The sequence below is a fragment of the Halichoeres trimaculatus genome, unplaced genomic scaffold (genome assembly GCF_033239565.1).
Source record: "Halichoeres trimaculatus isolate MK-OKI-2021-1 unplaced genomic scaffold, fHalTri1.1 fHalTri1_scaffold_2, whole genome shotgun sequence".
NCBI lineage: Eukaryota > Metazoa > Chordata > Actinopteri > Labriformes > Labridae > Halichoeres > Halichoeres trimaculatus.
In genome coordinates, this window is record NW_027437180.1 from 779,152 (window position 1) to 801,750 (window position 22,599).

The 22,599-nt window shown below is 42.5% G+C and overlaps 1 protein-coding gene across 3 annotated transcripts in view; it reads left to right on the forward strand.

The window, feature by feature from the left end:
• Positions 1-22,599, forward strand: part of LOC141803530 (microtubule-associated tumor suppressor 1 homolog A-like) — a 146,302-nt gene that overhangs the window by 73,979 nt on the left and 49,724 nt on the right. For 2 of the 3 annotated variants that reach the window (XM_074687636.1, XM_074687644.1), the window contains exons 4-6: positions 4,522-4,752; positions 9,197-9,412; positions 10,073-10,240. In XM_074687636.1, the coding sequence (XP_074543737.1) occupies positions 4,522-4,752; positions 9,197-9,412; positions 10,073-10,240 (615 nt within the window). Of the gene's footprint in view, positions 1-4,521; positions 4,753-9,196; positions 9,413-10,072; positions 10,241-15,828; positions 16,406-22,599 lie in introns of those variants that run through there. The other variant, XM_074687652.1, reaches the window with a different exon arrangement.

The window sequence follows — 22,599 nt, forward strand, 5'->3', positions numbered from 1 at the left end:
CTGACCTGATGGCCTCAAAGCACTCCATGAGGTCGTCCAGATTCTCATAGACAGTACTCATGACCCTGCTGTTGAAGTTCCATCTTGTGGATGAAGCATTTAGACAGCCATTGCGCAACAATCTAGTGTAGAAGGGCCCTATGTTTGGGTGACTGGGTAAAAAAAAATGGTAATCCCACTAAGATCGGAGAAAAACACTCTCACTGCTGGGATGTGCAAAGTGGCCTGTTGCATGATTTAATTCAGCTGGTGTACGTAACAATGTAAATAATAGGCATTTTTGTACTCTCTCATCACACAAAACACTGGCACTGTCATAAGCTTGAGCAATGAGTTAACACTTGTCAACTTCAGTGAAAACGCTGTTCAGTCTTGTTCAGTCTCTCCAAAATTGCATCGGCAATGGGGCCGGCAGTTGTTGACAAGATGGCAACAAATTCAAGGAACCGTTCTTGCACAGCATTTTTCCATCAAGGTATCTCAGCACAAGCACCAACTGAGTCTGTGTGGAGACACCTGGTTTCATCAGCTTGGATTGCCACGAATCTAGCTGGTTTTACTTCCTCCACGATACATTCTCTGGCAGATGCCATGCAATCCAGTAGCTCATTCTGCACTGTCTTTGACATGCCCTTGAAGACTGTGGCCGTTCTTAGGCGCTCCTCAAACACCTCATCCTGCGACGCCACTAAATCAACCAGTTCATGAAAAATCCCAGGGTTGCTGGACCCCTTGCTTTCATCCTTGCCTCGCAAAGCTAGCTCAAGCATACCACAAAATTTCACACAGTCAATGAGGTGGCCAAGGATGTGCCGGTTCTTGCTCACCTAACCTGTAGCTCTCATCCAGCTGTGTTTCAACATTTACTCTCCTAAAGGCTGACAGTTATGGCGGCTATCCATATGCATCTTGGAAGCTTCATGTTTTCTCGAATTTTCAGAGAGATGATGCATATCAGTGACACCTGACCTTGCCCATGTGGTGTCTGAGTTGGCATCAGGGTGAATTAGCACACAGGGGGAGCAGAAAGAGCGTTAGCCATTTCACACCCTGCTAGCCATGTTTGCCGAATATACCAGCTCCTGGAAAATCCTTGAATCCTTTCTCCGCTTTTGTTGACATTTGTTTGATACTCAAATTTTGTCTGGGTGGTCCTAATTCTTTAATGGCTAAATTTTTGACATTAGTTTGACGATTGAAGAGTAATTCTTTCAATGAAACAATTGAGTTGAGGTGGCCAGCCATGTTGATCTTGAGATGTCCCACTGCGATGTCCCACATATCACTGGAGCATGCATCAGTGCGTATGACGCCATCACGTTGGGGCAAGCCCTTCGGGAGCCCACAGAAATGCATTGTAGGGTCCAAAATGTGAAAAAAAGTTTCAACATATAAGTCTATAAAAGCGCTTGGGGTGATTTTCAGTCTGACAAAAGTCTCCCCAAGGGTGAGGGGCTACTGGTTTGGCACTGCTGAACATGACAGCTATATTACAGCTACTGATTGGACAAGAATATCAAGACTAAGACTGGCAAAATAAACATTTTTCCTCTCTTTTTTTATGTGGCTTAAGGGGGGCGGTGCACTATTGCCCACTATGGGCCACCCACCCCTGCATGTCTGCTTAGTTTTCTTCTCTTTGTCACTGTCCGACTAAATAGTTATTAAAGGTCAAAGGCAGACTTACAGGACGTGCCCCTGCTTTGATGGACCCTTTTGTTAAAGTGTGGTCTTCCTGTTTGGATTTGAAAGTGTATTTAAAACACTCTTCACAGTATTTGTCAATCAGGTGTCACACAATCCACTGTAAAGAGAACCAGGCTCCCACTGCAGTAATCAGAGGATTTTTTTTCTATAAACAAATCTCTGCATGAAGAGCAGCTAGCAAACTATTCTATCAAACAATTACACCAAGACACAAATAAGGTGATTCTCTGTCACTGAAGACAATCAGCATTTAGATTTTCTGACTTCCTGGAGCACATGAGAATTTATGGATCCCACAATCAGGGCAAGCACTCTGGGATCCTGAGCTCAAAGTCAGAATTCTGGATAAAACTGGAAATTCTACATGGAAAAAAAAAAAAAAGGAGGGGGGGTTAAACACTCTAAGAGTAGTTTTCTTCTCCTCTGGACAACAGCTCTGACTTTGAGTTTTGATTTTTTTTTTTTCCATTAACTTGCATCAAGATGTTGTTCACTTGGTAAACTTAAGAGCCGTTTATCCCCATCAGATTTTTTTTTCCAGCTTCATATTGCTTTTAGAAGCCAGAGTCTGGCCTCTTTTAACTTAATGTTTACGGTGAAAGTGAGACTTACCACAGACAGTTGGTTCATATTCTCAGATGGATGATATACCCACACAATGGCTTAAGTTTTTGCTATTTAACCATATTTTGGGGAGCAAATTCAGCTCTGCTTTGGATCTGAGCATACAGTGGCTTCAGGAAGTTGAGCTGGAAGTCAGTCAGGATTTTTCCATTGTCCTCTAAAACATATAATGCTGACAGAAAACAACAATATATTTACAATAGATACAAACAAGGTTATTGATGAAACAGCATAATGAAAATCAGATTGGTGTCTTGCAGGGCCAAACATGTCTTTCTTGTACTTCTTCTTCCGATGGATGGGATAAAAGCTGGATGTGTCATTACAACCTCTCCTATGTCCATTGGCTGCTCTGGCTGGTGAATACTGTAGGGTTTTTATGCTTAAAGAGTGGGTTTTTTTAAGGCTTTGTGAAAAAATTTGGCCTTTTATTTTTGAGGCCCTGGTGCTTCAGTAGAAGCTTTCATGATTCACAACTAAAAAACTATATCCCCTTTTCCCCTCCCACTGTCTTATATACCCTTATTTCAGCCACAGGCTGAAACACTTTGTTTTAGCTGCTGTCTCTTTAAGACTCCCCTCTATACAAACCTCCTCCCCTCTGATTGCCCATCCCTCTGGAGGCCTGTATGGGATTGAGTTTAGGACAGACCTAGCTTTTTGAGAACCCCCCATGTCCAGGATAAACAACCAGCATTGGTACTTGATGTTGTGTGATGTTTCTTCTGTCTTTACCACTGTTGCGTGACTTTGATCATTTTCCATTTTGTTCTGTTCTATTCCATTCTATGCTGATGTCACTATATTAGCATAGTGTCAACAGACAGAGGGATAATGACACATGACTCATTTCAGAGGATTGATTTAAAATGATGGAAGATTAGGTTGTTCCTGATTATTCTTGTTTTCCAGATTTAACCACTGATCAGGGGTTTTGACCAATCAGTAATACGCTGTGTTAAGACTAAGGACATTAAAAATAATGGTGTTACTACCACTACTGTTTTCCCATAACAGGTAATCTAGTTATATGCTATTTCAAACGTTGCAATGTTGTTATGTGTTGTGTTATTTTGCACTGATCCAACTTTTTTGGTTCTGATACCAATACCAGAGCTTTGGGAATCACCCGACACTGATGCCAGTGTTAAATAATAACCTACATTCCCTAGTGTGGGATAAGACTGGTAATGTTTTAGGCAAAAGGCAAAAGATGAGTACATGGAAGTACTGAAGTTAATATTTATTTAAACTGTAAAATATTTAAATGTTTACCAGCAGTTTGGAAAAAAATCAAAGCTTTAGAATGTACAGAGATGACTCTTCAAAGTTAAACTCTTAAACCCCTGTGCTGGTGGTGCAAAGTGCATCAGAGGTAACATTTCAAGTAGCCAAGAGCACTGGTTACAAATAAGGCATAGCTACTTGCCTGGATCAGCAGCATGGATTGGCCCCTTCCCACCAATACCAATCCAGGTTTGAGGGGCACCGATACAGCGGTACCTGGACCGGTATCAGTGCATCCCTAGTTATTTTGATATCCAACACCTGCTATCTGATGTGTCTCGCTTAGCCAGGCAAATGACAGGAGCTGCAAATAAAGTGTGTGTTTGATTTATCTAATTATTTTTCCTGATTGTCCTTCATTGGTAAGGGGGGAGGGGTAACTGACACAAAAGTAATGATAATTGGCTGAAGGTAAAGAACAATTTCATGGTAAGCCATTCAAAGCCAGAGTTCAGGTAGGTCGGTGTTGAAGGGGGTCCATGACATTTTTGGTTGACTAGGCAATTTTTACATTTTCAAATAATTATTCCAAAATACTTCCGTTTTTTCTCATGTTGTTGTCTTTGATACACAGTTGATACACGGACGACAAAGATGTTATTGTTCAGTTAGAAATGAACATATTCAGCAACACAGCAGCCCCCTTAAATTGCGCAAAGGTTCACACAGGTTCACACAACTCAAGACTGCTCCTCAAGACTGGCAATCACATGTTTCATACTAACTCTGTCCAGTTCCCGAGAACAACTTAATACTGAATGCACATCAACAAGATAGAGGTTGAGGTGGCTCATGATAAATTGACCATGGAAACATGCTCCTGAACAGGATTTGAGTCCTCTGCGCTCAAACTGTGTTAATCTAATGGACCAAGCTAACCCACTATCTGATGTCCTCTCATAGGTCTCCCCAAACCTCGCACAGCAGCAGAGAAAGCATCCGCATCTGCCTCCCTAGGTTCTGCAGCCTTCAATCCCAAACAAATAGCCATCCAGCTGCCAGCATCAGGGTCAGGTGGTCGACCCGCCGCACCCACTGCTGCCACTGCTGGGTCCAAACTTCCTGGTAAAGGGTTACCAACAAGCCACAGCTCCTCCTCACTGGGAAGCAACGAAAACAATGGAGCCACAAGAGGTAAGGCAGTGTGTGCGTGTGTGTGTGTGTGTGTGTGTGTGTGTGTGTGTGTGTGTGTGTGTGTGTGTGTGCGTGCGTGCGTGCGTGCGTGCGTGCGTGCGTGCGTGTGTGTGTGTGTGTGTGTGTGTGTGTGTGTGTGTGTGTGTGTGTGTGTGTGTGAATGTGTGTGTGTGTGTGTGTGGCCATGCTCACTTCCTCTGTGGAAGTTAAGGAGCACATCAGGACTGAGTGAACAGATAGTGTGTTAAGATCAGCATCATTATCATACAGAGCAGGACAGTAAATTCCACAGAACCACAGGGACAGATCGGAGGACTAATAATAAAACTTTCAGACTGAGTGACAGGATGATCCAATGAAAACAGTCACATTTCAAATGATTAAATATGATCCATAGTAAAAGTTTCTTTATTTTACTGACTACACAAAATGCATTTGCATCTGTATTTATATCTGGCGCTTAGCAATAATCAGAGAAGAAACTAAAGTGCAAGCACAGTCACTTAAATAGAATTTTACTGAATTAGATGCAAAAGTACCATTCTGCAAATAAATGTCCTGAAGGTAGTAAAAATCCTTTATTTAAAATCAACTTGAGGTACTTATTATTAAATTATAGGATGTGGAGAACAGGAGAGCTGATGTATGAACAACTCATATTTAGATTACTGGATATTTAATAGAAATAATAATAGTTATAATAGTTGCTAGGCGCTGCCCTGTTGGTTATGGCTGCCTTTTGCAGCAGCTCTCTCTTCTTTGTCTGTTTCTCGTAATTTTTTTTTTTTTTGCCTCTTTTTCGTAATCTTTGTATTTGGAGTGGATCATTACTTTGTATGGTTCATTGTTGGTCATGGACACCAAACTTTTTGTGGATTCAGTGATATTTTAACTATTCTTTTCTCCTGTGTTTGTCTGAAGAGCCTACATGAAATTGTAACGGGATGTTAAACACTGACACTATACCTCTAATCTCAGATTTGACTCAAGGAGCAAGGGATGTTTAGTGAAAAGGTAAACACAAACATTTGTTTTCAACACACAAAATAGAGTAAGACAAAATTTAAATTCAGTTTCCCAAAGACAAAAATAAAATTAAAAAAAAACTTAAAATGTCCCTTCACTGCTGATCGCTGTTTGATACCAAAGTCTGTCCGTTTGCTACGTTAAGTGTGTTCGTGTGTGTGTGTGCTTTCCGGGTTGTGAGTGTGCATCGCCTGAACATTTTCTGCGCAGTTCTAGATTTTATCTCGCTCCAAGGGTGACACTCCAGGAACAACTCCAGGAAGATGATGAAGATGAAGAATTTGGAACCTCGCTCGTCCTGCCTCGCATCCGGCAGAGCCCTGGTTGGAATTTGACACTATCTCCGCACAGAAGATCCAGCAAATAAAAAAAAGCAATCTGCCGTAGCAGAAAATAAAATTGATAATCACTCTTCAAATACTGTACGGTATAGAAGTTTCTCTTTTCTCTAATATCTTTCTCTTTAACTCAGGTGCAACTTCCCATACTGAATAAAAAGAATTATGAATAGTCTCCTGAGACTTAAAACCTCAGACATCATAAGTGTCTTTTAAACAGTATTAAAAATCATGTTACCAAAATTATAACTAATCTCTTTTCAATTATTATTTCCTTATCATTCAAAAATTATATATAGCATGAACATACATTTTTTAACCAATAAACATCCTATTTATGTAATAAAGTCATAAGAATCCATATTTATAACAACTCATGAGCAATAACTTACACAAAGCCCATTTTCAACACTGCAACGTTGAACATGGCGTCCAGAAATGACGCAGCAAAAATTTACATAGCTCATACATGGGAAAAAAAATGAATCGTAAGACTCAAACTCAGTATATTCACTCATCACAACAACTTTGTACATTCACAGTTAACTGTGATTGGTTTTTGATGCTAAATCAATAGTTTCATATCGTTTCATAACTACTTGACAAAAGAAAATGTCAGTTTCATGTCCTTTTAGCAACCTAGCATGTTAACGGGCACACTCACCATAGTCCTCAAAGGTAATTAAACAGATCAGAAAGCAAATCCTCCGGTCACAGTGGCGGTCTGGAACTCTCAGGCAACAACCTCTCCAACACAAAAACTTGAAAACATAACAAAACGTCTTTTTCTCTGGCACTCGTTCCCATCAACTTCACTCGTGGCTGCACTGCCGTTTTCACTAGCATCAGAGTTAGCGTCAGTACTCTAATCCCAGCATGCAATGCTGCGGTCTACTGAATTTCACTGCATTGTGCATACACAAAGCGCCATCTAGTGACTACTTTAAACCACTACAATATAAAATAAAATATAGCTCTCATCCTAGATGGCGACATTCATGAAATATTGTTTGCCCTGAGGCTTTACAACAACAACTAAAACTGTTTTCCTTGAGGCTAACAATAAATGGCATCTTTAACCCAAAGCTGCACTTTTATGGGAGTTACATAACCATGGCTGCATTGTTAACATGTGAACTCAGCTGTTAGTAGCCTGTAGCATGTCAATGCTAACTGGTGTAAGGCCTGATGTTTCCCACAAGGTGAGGAGAAGGAGGTGAGGACGACGTGCTGGTTTTCAGGTGTGAGCTGAAAAGTAATCACATGGACCTGTCCTTCCATCCATCGTTTTTGGGAACATAAGATCTATCTCCAATAAGATGGACGAGCTAGCTGTGCTAAACCAACAACAGAGGGAATACCAGAAGGCAGAGTAGCATCATGCTATTCACAGACATGGCTAATGGAGCTAACATCAGACACCAACACCACATTGGAAGAGCTTCACCTGCTGTGAGCAGACAGGATCTAGGAGACAGAGATGGAGCATGACTGAAGAAGCTCAGTCCTGGACCCTGTGGAGGTGGAGGCTGACTAAACTGAAGAATGATGGACAAGCTGTCATCATCAATTTTCTTATGGACCTTTTTTAACTATACACTTTCTTACTTTTGTTTTCTTGAATGGCTGCTGTGACTCCTGAATTTACTCTTGAGGATAAATAAAGTATTTTCTGTTTTATTCTAGTCTATTCTAATTATGAGACATGGTCGGTAGAATTCATTTGTTCATGCTTGACAGACATATGATTGGCCCATCATATATCAGTCAAAACATTGACTCTGCACCAATCATGAATAGAGCCATGTCAAGTCAGATAGATGAATAGGTGCAGCAGCCAGCGTGCACTCTTGCTGACGTTTACATTAGTAGTCAGCGGTAACGGAGAAAATGGGCTTGGTCTACTACAGGTTAGTGAGTAGAAAAACACATGCAAACTTGATAGTGTATGCAAAGCTGATTTGCTTACCGGGTTGGACAATTTAGCATGTTTGCCCTCATGAATATGCAGAACCTGTGCAGCTCATCTGAATTTGTAAACCCTCGGAGGAGGAAATGCAAATGTAATCATTTAGTAGTGGCAGAGTGATTTATTAAACCTGAAACTGTTAGTGGTTGCTTCTTCTTCCTCCTTTTTTTTTTTTTTTGGCACATTTAGCATGCTTGAAAGGCAGGTGTAAACTCACAGCGATAAACACATACAGCTGTGGTCACACTGAGGTGGGATGACAGTCGACCCCGACAAGGCACGACCAGCTGCTTCATGAGCGCAGCAATGGCCCGAGTGTCGTGGTGGAGGGTGCACCACACTAGACACAGCTGTCACCTCCTGCACAGCAGCCTCTGTCCCATCCGTCTGATTTCTCTTACTCTGCTCTCCCAAACTCTCCATGGTGACAGCAGGTAGCATGTGCTGAATCCTCATCTAAAGACAGATGTTTGCTCCTGTTACCAATTACACACACAGTCTGGGTAGATCACCTGCATTATGCTCACTGATAGCATGTGCATTTATTTTTTTTTTGTACAATTTAGCGCTGGTCATTTGGGATCTTAGTATATCGGGTCCATTAAGTGTTCCCCTGGGAGAAAATTCAACTCTGCTAGAGTATGCACAATCAGGGACAGAATCAAGTGCCAACGCCCACCAGGAAACAAGGCCGTTGCGGCAGACTACTTAACAAGTTTAAAGTAGATTTACTTGTTTGATTTATTTTTATTCCTCTAAAGTAGTTGTTTAGTGTTCTTCAGTACATCTGTCATGTTCAACCTCTGGCAAAAAAAATAACCAAAATAACCAAGTTGAAAATAATCACAACAACTCACTCATGAGTAATGTAGCATTGAAGCTTGACAAAATGGTTATTTGATTTATATTGTGTGAAATATTGATATTGACTGATATGAAAAACACATAGGGATAGGATTTTTTTTCTCAAGTTGCCCAACACTATTTTGTATTTCAAACATTAAAAAAAGGCAAACACTTGATTTAAAAACTCTCATAAAGCTAACAGCTTACATCCATATAAAACATTTTTAAACATGCTGTATATTTTCCTCTCCTACATGTTCTCCAGGAGCTCCAGCACCAACAGGCCCAAAGCCTGATGAGCGGCCCAACAGGAGCACTCTGCCTATGGGCAGCCTGGGCACCACAAAGCCCTTTGTCTCCTCCAGCACCAGTAGGCCAGGTGACACAGCTCACAATGCAAACTTTGGAGTCACTGCTGATTCAAAACCACCTACAATGAGGACCAGAGTTCTGTCTCTGCAGGCCAGGACCATTGCTACAGGTGGGCAGATTCAGAGAAAAACTCACGTACTGCAGCAACACCAGTGAAGCTCAAAAATCATCTCTGTGAGAAAATCACAGTGATAAAGTCAGGCTAAGTATGAACTAAAGACAGTGTAGTCATGTTAATATGAGCATGGGTAGGTTACTGCTCTGAAAAACTGCACCTGTTCATGAGTAACACTCACAGTTTTTGATTTTATCTCTGATAAGCCATAACAAAACATAGCATGGTGAATAAAAAGAAATAACAGCAGGGGACCCTTTAGGATGGCATGATGATGAAAAGTATCAGTATCCCAATATTCATGAATGCATCCAGATAATTTTCATGGAATGTGTGGTGTTCTTGTTGTCATGTCATTATTAAAGTTGGGCACGGTGGGATCGTACAGTCAAAAATGACCGCACAGCCTGTACAAAGGAGATGCTTTGAGCTGTGTATATCACATTCCTGTCACTTAACAGGTAAAAGGTTCAACTAATACTGATGAGTTTTTGTTAACAAACAGCTTGATCCACCCTCTCTTCAGTCTAACTACCTGAGGACTCCTTTTGTTGTTGCAGCTTGTTTAACAAAAGCAGAGCAGTCAGAGCTTTTTATTTAACTTTTGCTTCAGCACTTCTGAGAGCTCTGACTTCTTCCTCATCCTCTCTGCAGGCCTGAAAACCCCATCAGTCACTAATCATATCACAGCAAAGACTACAGCTGCCAATCAAATGGTCGCAAAGATGCCTCCTGCCACTGGTCAGGGGCTGACGAAGCAGGTGTCCCAGAATCCTCTGCAAAGAAGCGGCTCTGTACGAATCAGTCGAATGAACTGCACAGGTAAATAAACATGTGTTATCTGTGTGTGTGTGTGTGTGTGTGTGTGTGTGTGTGTGTGTGTGTGTGTGTGTGTGTGTGTGTGTGTGTGTGTGTGTGTGTGTGTGTGTGTGTGTGTGTGTGTGTGTGTGTGTGCCTGTTTTAAAATGTGGATTCAGTGTGACTTCCTGTCTGGTTTTCACTCTGTCATGACCTCCTAATGGAAAAGGATAATAAGCTTTCTCTCTGTGAACATGGTTGGATTGTTGTGCTGCATCAGGAAGGCCTTTCACAACATGCCATCTCTGCCGAGGTCGGACGCAGTAAGACAGCCATTTTGAAACTTCAAACTTGAGAGTCTATCAATAAAATGAAGAGCCAGGTTACGTTAGCTCTGCTTGGTGAGGTTGGAGTTGGTAGATGTGCTCTGGTAGGACAAAACCAGGATTCACTAACGTTACATGTTACAGACACGTCTCAGAGCACCAGGCTGTGAGGAACACTGAACAGATAGTCTGCTCACCCTCCATACTTTTTTAGATTACTCCACCTTGTTGCTTTGCATTGTTCTCTTGATCAAAGAAAAGTACCATTGAAAAGATCTGCTCTTTAATCATTTGGTACAGAAACCAAGGCTGACCTTATTTTCATGGGAAACAGTCTTCATCCTGAAAAAACATGGCCAATTACGGCTAAAGCCATGCCACATTGATAGTAGGGGTGGGCAATATGGCCCAAAATGTATTTTGCCTTCATATTGCGGTAACAGTATTTTATCACGGTTTCCCAACGTGTAAAAAAGTGAAGTCTTTTTAAAACATGATTCTGACTGTTCTGTGTTATAAGTGTACACATCCTACCTAGCAGGTGCAAAATGTCTACTACTGGGTTAAAAAAAGGCCTTTGCCCACAATGTGCTTTTGGAAAATAAGTTTGTCCCATTTCAAGCTTGAAGTGTACTGGTGAGAAAACTGGGTATGAGGAATGAAGAATATTTACAGACAAAAAAAATATCTTTTTGCATTTTATTTAAAAAGGGTAAGCAAATAACTAATACCATTTTGAATGCCAATAAATTTGTTGAAATCAACATTACTTTTTTCCTAAGTTTATGTTCTGTATCTGAAGCCTGTAAGGTTGTCTAATGAAGTACTAAAGATTTCGGAGCTTTTATTCCTCTAAACACTGCTGCTGTAATACAGACAGCTGTGGCATGAGACAGGACATTTCATGTATGTGATTTTTCCACGGCTATCGTGTATTTTTGGGACAACAAACAGAAAAACACAAAGATACTGACAGATCGTTGGCAGTGATTTTGACTGAAGAACAGGGGACGACAGTTGGGACTCAGAGCCTGAACCACGACCAGAAAAACAAAACCTTTGAGGCAGTTGCTCGGTCCACAGCTTTGACACGACTTATCTACAAGGACCCAGGCGCACGACTTGTATGAGCTTTGAAGGATTTATTACAAAAAGATGTATAGAACAACAAAAATTAACAAAAACCTCAGCAGGTGCTGGAAAACCACAAAAACTAAAAATCACTGGAGAGCCTGGCCTTAACACACTTGGAAACAAAATACTCGACTTGAAACAACAGCAAAACTTTCCAGCATGACAAGACAAACAGACACAGGACAAAGGGAGACGCAGACTATATATACATGAGGTAATGAGCCACAGGCGGAGACAATGAGGGCGGGGTCAACAATCACAAGAGCGGGAAACACACCAGGACAGGAAGTGGAGTAATCTGAAACAAGAGGAGAGCCATTACTACAACATGAAAACCAGACAGGACAACTAAATATCACACTGAACTAAGGATGTGAGTTAACATATAAGACGAGACATAACAAACAGAACAATATGGTGTGGCACTGGACAGCGCTTCATCCTCAGAACAAGAGTCTATCAAAGGCATTTTGTAGCCACATGTTTATTGGACAAAAAAAGTGAAAACAAACTTATAGCCAACTAGCATAACGCTAAAACACCTGCTGACATGTCAGCCGCCACTCTGTCCGGACACACACCACAGCAGGCTGTCTATTTTTGCCGAAGCTCCGTCAAAGCTCAGTAAAATGCATATTTTTCGTTGGCACAGATTTTATTGATAACGAAAATAATCAAGAAAATGTATTGGTTTTAATACTACGAAGCTGTGAAGCTCGTAAGACCATAAGAATCTGGATTTAGGCAGCACTATTGTTTAAGCCACAGGGTTCAAAGCATGTGAAAAATGTAGCGACTCACAGTCTGCAAACTGTTGTTTCAGTTTGCTTCAAAGTGTTTATTTTGATGCAGCTACTTTTGTTTGAAAATAGTTGTATCACATCTGAGATTTTGAGGTTTGACCATAGACTCTTGCCTATAGCGATGTACAGCCTGTGTCCAAAACAGGGTAGCCGTCATCACACACACCAGCTGTTTCACTTTCTGCACACGGTAAATGTTTACTTCATCACGTCGCTGACTCGGTGTTTCTGGACTTAAAGGTGTATTTTCAGAATGGCTGTGGCAGAAAAGTGTCTTCTCACATGAGGAGAAATGAATCTCCTACCACTACTTAGACAAAATTATGTGTAAAAATGCTTTACTGTGGTAATAAAAGTGTTGCAAAATTCATTTTGTGACAACATATGATACCAGTGACGGTGATGAAACTGGTGTACCGCCCACCCCTAATGGATAGTCCTCATAAAGCCTGTAAACACACTGCTGAATGGTTATTGTTTAGCTAGAAAAAGCTGCACACACAAATAAAACACACATTTGGTATAAAAGAGGTGCTGGGTTAGCTGGACCCCATACTTGTGACCTTAAATGTATATTGAATTGCGGGTGATGTTACAGCCACAATCAACACAGGTTGTCTGGTCAGAGCAGGAATGATGGTAATGAATAATGGGAACTGACACACTCTTCTGAATTCCACTCTTCATTCCTTTGTAACCGTGTGTGTGGTGTGTATGTGTGTATGTGGTTTCTAAGAGAAGAAAGACAATAAAATACAAATAAATAAGTAAACATGAATGTAAACGCTGATAAACCACAAGGAAACAATAAGAATCAACCAGACAATTTCCACGAAAATCGTGAGAGGGGCTCGGCGGCAGTCGACTTTTTGCATTTATAAAGTAGTTAAACACAGGACGGATGTCATCATACCTTATTTATGTGTTTATGACTGACTTTACCGATCACTTTCATATATTTCTGGTTTCTGGTTTAAGTGAGGTCAAAAGAACCTTATGCACAGTCATGTGCGCTTCACGCGCACACTTTCATATATATACTTTTCTAGCTCCAAAACAATATGTCATGTGTATCATAAAGGTGGTACAGGCTTTGGGCATGTAGCATGACATAACACATGGGGTAGACTTGTTATTTGCAAGCCCAAGACCCAAATCCATATATGAGAACATGTAAAAGTACCTGTGTATATAAGGTAGAGAGATAGAAAGAGGATGAGAGAGGGCACTATGTGTGTGGGCCACACAGTCGGCCAAAAATTTATGAAATGGTGAAACAAGTCATCGCACATCGATCCCAGCCAAACCGAACTCTTTGATGTATAACTTGTGGGGGTTTTCTCAAAGCCCCAGGAGGAGGAGCAAATCAAAATTTTGGCCGAAAGATGAAGAAAAAAATGTAAACAGAAGAGGGGGAGAGGGGCTTGTTCTAAGCCGGAGCCCCTAATAAATGCAGCACAGCAAACTAGAAAAAAGCTCCAAAACACTCTCCAGCACTTAGGGAGAGACAACAAGTTCCTGCCTTGCTAGCCAGTGCCTCTGCCAAGCATCACCTACATGCAGACAGAGCCTGAGAAAATGGTGATGGTCCCTAATTGGCCCTGCCTGCAGGCTCCCTGTGTACCTTCTAACAGACTTTGACTGAAATGACAAGAAATAATCCAAAATATAATCAGCAATCTGTACTTAAACATTTTATGAACTCTGTGGACATGATGGAACATAACAGGTTTGATGATGTGGCAATTTAAAAAACCAACAGAAACCCAGGTTAACAACTGTAAATTTGCATTAGCCGCAGTAAACAAACCTTATGAATTGTGCCACAAGTACTACTTACAATCTTATGGACGCACAGGAAACATAATGATAAGAGAATGAGTCCTTAAAATGGTGAAGAAGTTGCTGAGGTGGACTGAGAGTGACTAAAGCTGCGTTGCCACCAAGTAGACAGGTTCGGTTTGTCTCGGTGCGCATTTTGCAGTGTTTCCACTGACTTATCCTGGGACAGATCCCCCAAAAACCGAGACCAGCCGGCCTACTAGGGACCCTTTCCTTTGGGTGCCAGACTGAACCGATCCGCTCTCGGAAGGTGGAGCAACACACTGCAGACTGTTGATTGGTCAAAAGAATCGTCACTTACCCCCATGGCGGATGCATTTCTCCAGGTGGTTCACGGTCTTCTGTGAAACAAAGCTTGATTGTTGTTGTATCAAAGAGCTACATGCCAACCACAGAGAGGATGAAATGCTGCATGTCTTCCATCTGTGCTCTTTGCTTACTGTGTTGCGTTTTCCTTCTTTGTTGGATTTATTAGCGGGGTAAACTGTGTTGGGCTGCTACGGCGTCACGCTATTGTTTAACAGCTGCAGCTTTCGGCATCCAGCTTATGCGCCGCCTACCACAAGAGGGCACAGTTTTGCTGTGGAAACACAAACAGGATCAGGCTTAACTGTACCAAACTGTACTGAACCGACTCGGACTGCTTGATGGAAACACAGCTAAAGAAACTTGCCCCTACTTGTCTCTTCAGGGAGCAGGTGCATGATTGACAGGAGGTGTCCAAGGTTGCTGATTGGTGGAGGACGGGGTGGGATAATTATTATGCAGGGTAACCTGATCCCTGCCAACCAAACTTACAGAAACTTGGGTCTGCTGCAAAAACGGAAGAGGGTTGCCCTTTTGCACATTTGGGCTTGCTGTCTATAGCTCATACCCTTCAAGTTTAAGCAAACATCTCTCTGCAATTACTCCACTGCTCATTACACACTCATACACACACTTACACAGTGTGTGTGTGTGTGTGTGTGTGTGTGTGTGTGTGTGTGTGTGTGTGTGTGTGTGTGTGTGTGTGTGTGTGTGTGTGTGTCTGTGTCTGTGTGTCTGTGTGTTTGTGTCTGTGTGAATGTGTGTCTGTGTGTGTCTGTGTGTCTGTGTCTGTGTGTCTGTGTGTTTGTGTCTGTGTGTCTGTGTCTGTGTGTGTCTGTGTGTCTGTGTGTGTCTGTGTGTGTCTGTGTGTCTGTGTGTGTCTGTCTGTGTGTGTGTCTGTGTCTGTGTGTCTGTGTGTTTGTGTCTGTGTGAATGTGTGTCTGTGTGTGTCTGTGTGTCTGTGTGTGTCTGTGTGTGTCTGTGTGTCTCTGTGTCTGTGTGTGTCTCTGTGTCTGTGTCTGTGTGTCTGTGTGTCTGTGTGTCTGTATAGTAGCAACCCCCCCTCCCTGGAAGCAACAGACAGAGCTCTGATCAGCAGTGTTGAGTATTTCCTCTCCCTCCTCCCTCCCCTGTGGTTCAACCCCTCTCTCCCTCTCATCCTCTATCTACCCCTCCCTCTCTCCATCTTTCTCTAGCGTGCTTTCCTCCATCCTTATGCTTTGGGAGATTAACCACCCCTTGATCGGCGGTGTAGCGCTGCTTTTTGAAGCCATTTTCTCTCCGTCTTCCTCGTGGATTGTCTGTGCAGCAGAGAGCAGCTCTCTCAGTTTCTGTTTCTCACCATGAGGCTTTGAATCTCTGAAAGAAGGTAGACAGCTTGATGGACTCCCTCCCTTTTTGTGTGTGTTCCCCACCACTGGGTCACAATCTGGATTAATTGGTAGTAACATTCTGTGTTGTGCTTTTCTCCTGCTTTCCTCCCTGAGTTTGTGGAGATAGCGCAACAACCTCTGAGTCTTTGATTTTTTGTTTCTTTGTGGAAGTATTTTTCCTGCACGGGGATCTCTCAAAGGAGCAGGGAGAGAGCTGATATTTTACACTTTTGCTCGTGCAGAAAACCAACGTCTTGAAGGGTTTTGGATTACAAACAGAGACTATGTTATGGTCTCCCAGACTTTCACTGTCTAACTTCCACGTGAAGCTGACAGCCAAGGGACTTTTCCGAAACCTGCAGCTGCTGTCAGGATGCAGGAAGACCACCACGGTGTTCCACGCAGGTCTGAATGTTCCCCAACAACCCCCAGTCCTCACATCATCACTCCATCATTAACCTTTCTCCACCTCAAAACTTGTTGATCATGAGAAGCTTTAAGCTTTGACAGCCGTCATCATCATCATCTCCCTTCTCTTTGCTGAACCTTCCCTCTCCCTCCCAACACATAGCTGGGTGGGGTTTAATCACACCCTAGCACAGGAGATGACTGTTTCAGGCAGAAACTCCTACAGTGTAATATTTGTGCCTGCATGATTCCCTGATTTTTAATCATCATCATTTGACCCCCTAGTTTTGAGTGAAAAGCCCCAAACCAATAAATTGGTGCAGCATCGCCTGCAGAGTTTAAGCAGAAGAAAAACCTGGCTGTGCCTCATGTATCCATCCTCCTCCCCCGAAATTCAATCCTTTTTCTGTGTTTTGTTGCGCCACAACCCTCTTTATTTTACGCTTTTCCTCCTCACAGGCTGTTTGCCTGTGAATCAGGTGTGACCATCAGCTTTGCCACCCTTTTATTTGGCCCCCTTTGTACGGAAGTGTCAAGACTGAAATAACCGTCAATAGCTTCTTCCCCCTCCCCCTTTCCGCACAGCGTTAATGTTGTCTGTCCTCTGCTGTGGGGGCTTTTGTCATTGTACAACTAGCTACCATAGCCTCAGTGTATGTACAAGCTCACAATGGAGTTTTCTTAATGTGCGTGTGTGTGTGTGTGCCTGACCAGTGGTGTGATGAATCACTGTGGCTGTGGCTTCCCTCATGGCCCTGATACCCACGGCTAACAGGGGCGCTAATCACGTGACTTGCAAACAAACACAGACTAGGAGTCATCTGGCTTTTATTTATGCAACCGTCAAAGGGTTCCTGAGAAAGATAGCAGACACTCTGTCCTGTCTTCATGCTTTTATTTCTCTCTTCACAAGAAGCAGCATGGATCTGTACACAGGCTCCTTTAAATTTTGGCTGTTTATGCTTTGGGGCATTTTGCTGTGAGAGGGAATAACAGTGAAGCAGAGATGATGTCATCAGGCTTAGCCTGCCAAAATAACAAGGCACAGACTCTCATTTCAGACACATCTCACCACAGGCTGCCTCTGTGTACAGCCTGTGGTGAGATGTGTCAGATTTTTGGCAGTGATATCTTTAGGTAGTAGCTGAATAATCTAATAATTAGATCTGTAAAAAGATATATTTACAACAATATATCATAAACAATACTCATCTCTACACACAATCTCCTAGAAACACGTTCCTCTCATGTGTCACTGGTCACTTTGACCTCCATTAGTTTGTGTACTACATTTCACTGTTTTCCTGTTATTTCACAGCAAAGTCATTTTTATTGTAACAGTGCTTGTTACCATGAGTGAGAAGGAACACTGTCGATATGAGACGCTGCTGTACAGGGAGCAAAGTATGCAGAGACAAACTCTAAGCAGAAATGAATCAGTCCTAGACAACTTCTGTTGATGCCGCTCAGATCACAGACTGTACATTGATTTTACTCACACAGCAGGGACGAGGGACAAAAAAAATAGAAAAAAAACCGACAGCTTAAAAACACAAAAGCTTTCAAATAAGTTCTCCAGTATTTGGTGTGACAGTGACATGGCAGGATGTTTTTAACTGATGTAGTGCTGCTTTAATCGATCATATGGATCTCAAAGCTCAGCAATCTCAGCAACTCAAAATTTAACCCCCTTGATCCCAAATCCATGGGCGAGTTGAAAAAAAACGCTAATGAATTGTAGCTTTTACATTTTTTTACACTATAGAAAGACATAATTGAGTTACATCAGCCTATAGCCATGGTTGTCCTGAATCTAAAGGTTTTGTGCCTGCACGCCACCTGCCTGCACACACAGCCAGCACACTCATTGCCTGCACACACACAGCCAGCACACTCATTGCCTGCACACACACAGCCAGCACACTCTTGCCTGCACACACACAGCCAGCACACTCATTGCCTGCACACACACAGCCAGCACACTCATTGCCTGCATGCAAACTGTCTGCATACTCACCGCCTGCACACTCAGTGTCTGCATACTCACTGCCTACACACTTATTCTCTGTACACTCACTATCTGCACACTTACTGTGTGCACACTCACAGCCTGCACACTTGCTCAGATGATGTTTTCGAGTTGCACAGAGTGTAGCTCAGGTGGGCCAAGCCCAGCAGCACATGTTTGGCTGCATCATGTTTTCTCTGTCTGAGCTGCACAGTCCTACTTTTTCTGCTGCTGTTTGGCATTGCTCTGAAATATAGGTCACAGCAGGCTTTAGTCACTTAGCACACACACACACACACACACACACACACACACACACACACACACACACACACACACACACACACACACACACACACACACACACACACACACACACACACACACACACACACACACACACACTGTGCAACGGTTCAGCTGGTTCAGCTAACGCTGGCCACTCATGCAAACTTTAATCTAAAATGGAGCTCTGTTTTCCTCCTCATGTGGAGGCAGATGAGGGCATCAGAGGCTGAATTTGCTGAAATATTCTAGTGGAGGCTGGCTGTGGGATGCTCTAATATTTGTGAAATGGGTTGGACATTCGCCCTGAGCAGATCAAGGAGGAACATGTGCTGTTTTTTTTTTTTTGTTATCCACATCTGGAGTGGCTGATCTAGAAACCTAATTTTTCAGTCTGAAGCTGAAATCACTTTTCTCAAGCAGGCTGCAGTTTAACGGTTAAAATGATCTCCCATTCATGTTGTTCAGCCATGTCCCATTCATGAGTGCAGACTGGGGTTCTGGTTTCATCCTTTTTAACCCTGTACCTCTTAACCCCTTCCCACCAGTGCTCATTCAGTCCTGGTACCAGTGCTTAGCTGGTTCTAATCACGTTCTTCCTAAGACCTGGTTTGGTTTTCATTAGCACAGAGCCAAGTTAGAGCCACATGATTGCTTCACCCCATAATGTCAGCATGTCACTGCATACTTAGCACTTCTGGGGGAGGAGGCTTCAGCTGTGAATGCTTGAGGCAGGGGACGGAAACAAAGTTGGCACTGGGAGCGTTTAAAAAAATGCACACGGTGGTTTTACATTATTTTCCCTGACCGTCTGCTTCACAGAGTGTGCTTGTCTGATTGTGTGTGTGCGTGTGTGTGTGTGTGTGTGTGTGTGTGTGTGTGTGTGTGTGTGTGTGTGTGTGTGTGTGTGTGTGTGTGTGTGTGTGTGTGTGTGTGTGTGTGTGTGTGTGCGCGTGTGTTAAATATCTCAGTAAAATCCTCCCTTTAACATGCAAAGTCATAAAAAAACATAAGAAAACAAACAAACAAAACAATTATTTTCCAACAACACAAAAATGCACATAATACCAGTGGAACCAGCATCAATTTTAGTGCAGAGTGAGATCACCAAGGTGCGTTTAGTTCATACATACATTATGTTGATCGTAGGTGGGGTGGGAAACATTTATTCGGTGCAGGTTGGGGGTTCTCTGAAGAGCCAGGGGTCACCTCTCTATCACGGTACAGCTGTCCATTGACCTATAGTTTGTTGACGCTGATGATCGCCTTTTTGCCTTCACTTATGAGTTGTTTGCAGATGGGGAAGAGCCTTTTGCGCCTGTCTAATATTTCCCGTGGGTACTGGTCATTGATCCCAAAGGTAATTCCTTTCAGCTGCCTTCCTTGCTTCTGAACCAGTTCTTTGTGTTTGTAATGTCCAAATTTGGCGACGATCGGCTGGGGTCGGTGATTGCCTCCTTTTTTCCCTCCAAGTCGGTGAAAGCGATGAGAAGTAATGTTTTTAGCTGTGTCTTGGTGGATTTTCGGTTGAGTAACCATGAAGTCCTCAACAAACTTTTCCGGAGTGTCTGTGTCCATTTCAGGGATACCAGAGAAGATCAAATTATCCCTCATGCTGCGTGCTTGAAGATCGAGTATGGATTCTTTGATGTTTATTTTCGGTCGTGACAGTGGTAAGCTGTGAAGAACCTCAATCAGTGCAATTCTGGCTTTGAGTCCTGTGAGTTTAGAGTCGATGGACATTAAAATTTCGCTCACCTCTGTGCAGCAGGATGTCTTTTATGGTGTGGACAGAGATGAACCAGCGCTGTTCAGACGTGATTGCTCTGAGTTTGGTGAGGAGGTGGATTTTCCCTTCATGTTTCTAAGTTTGTTCATCCCGCAGAAGCAGTTGAAGCAGTCGTCGAAGTGTCCCTCTAGGTCTTCCAGGTCAGTTGTGGTTATATATTTATAGGCTACTTGATTGTCTTTGTTTTCGTTCAAGAGTAGTGTTCCTGCTCAGCAATACGGTGCCCCCATGTTGAATCACGCACATGATCTCGCGAGAGTTGCGCTCAGAGTCTCACCATCTCCTCCTACCCTTGACAATCATTTTTTACGAAGCTATGTTGTTAGAGGGCTGTGTAGAGGGCTGAAAACGACTTACCATAAGTCCAAAAGTCTCTAAAGTTTTAGCAGTGTTCTCTATGTCTCATTGTGCGGACTCTGATGAGATCGCACTAGCACACTGACATCCTGAGAGATTCATGGTGACGCACTCGCAACACACATTTGCCACTTGTACTGTCATGATTTAAATGTATTATATAAATTTATTATTTAATGTTATTTGCAAAATTGCCAAATAAGAACATTTATACTGTAGTCATTTTTTTTGTGTTAAATAGAATACAACACAAGTGTTGTTATTTATTTTGTCCTCTGCCTTATCAAATTATTCTTTGCATGCCAACATAAAAAAACCTCACGTGCCAGCCATGCCACCCGTGTCCTAGGTTGCATACCCCTGCTGTAGAACATGAAACTGTCACACAGGTGAAGAAAAACAGGTGTCACACAGGTTTTTGCAAGGTGACAGGATAATCTAGATTGCATGTTAACAGCTCAGATTTTAGAGGTAGACAGGAGACTTTCTCTGCACCATTGTTTCCATGGCGACAGTGAAGAGGAGGCTGCATCTCCAGGATACCAAAGATAAGAATCTGTCCTGTACCTGATGGAGTGTCTAATGTCTGTTTGTGTCCCTCATGCTAACATGAACATAAAGAGATGGAGAACAGACGCTGTGCTCTGGGGCTAATTTCCTGAACCAGAGCGTGGTCCTGCAACGAGTCCTTAAAGCTTTACATGACGGTCTGATGGTGCACATGCAAACACTAAGGATGGTTTATTTAATCATCCCAGAGTAGTCTCTGTGAGCTGCACCAATGCAGACTATAACTTCAGGCAAATCCAGATCTGACCGGCACCCAGAACAAGAACCAGAACCAGAACCAGAACCTGGGATTGGTCATGTCAGTGTCAGCTTCAGTCATCTGACTGAAGCAGGTTAACAACATAACAACTGTTCAGACCACCTGCCATGTGTTTTCATGCTGAGCCTGCTCATTCCACTGTGCTGGCACACTTTTTCCTCACACAAACACTAATACAGATGAGTAATCCAGCGTTAATCTGGCTCTGAGTGGGCGGTGTTTAATTGGGCTAGCCCCACAGTGAGATCACAAGTTTCTGCCTCCACCATATGAGTCTGTGCTAACCAGAGAGCGGCCTAACTTAATTAGGTTAGGCCAGCCACACTTCTCAATCCAATCAACGGCTGATGTTATCACAGTGAGCTGGCTCAGGTCAGAGGGGATGGGCACAGGGGTTTTTAGGTTTCTCTAAGTTTGGGAATCAGGAGGGGCATGAAAAATCAAATATATAAGAATATGAAGATAGATAGATAGATAGATAGATAGATAGATAGATAGATAGATAGATAGATAGATAGATAGATAGATAGATAGATAGATAGATAGATAGATAGATAGATAGATAGATAGATAGGCTTTATTTCAGACTCAGGATCCATTTGTAAAAAAGAAAAAGAATAAAATACACAAAAACAAACAAGGTAACCATAATAATAATAATAAACCAGACTAATAATTCTTTGTAAAAGGCACACATACCAGTGCACCCAAAACGGGGATGTGCAACATATGTCACTGTACATAATATTCACCAGTGCCCTAACAGTTTGATTCCCAGTATCATTTAATTGGCAGATGAACCTGTGCATTAAGTCTCTCAGATTTTCTTGTAGTGTGTTCACTCTCACACTCACAAACAGCGCACTCGGGGATGTGCAAAGACTTTAGAGAGACAGGTGCTCAAAATTAAAAAAGGGGACACA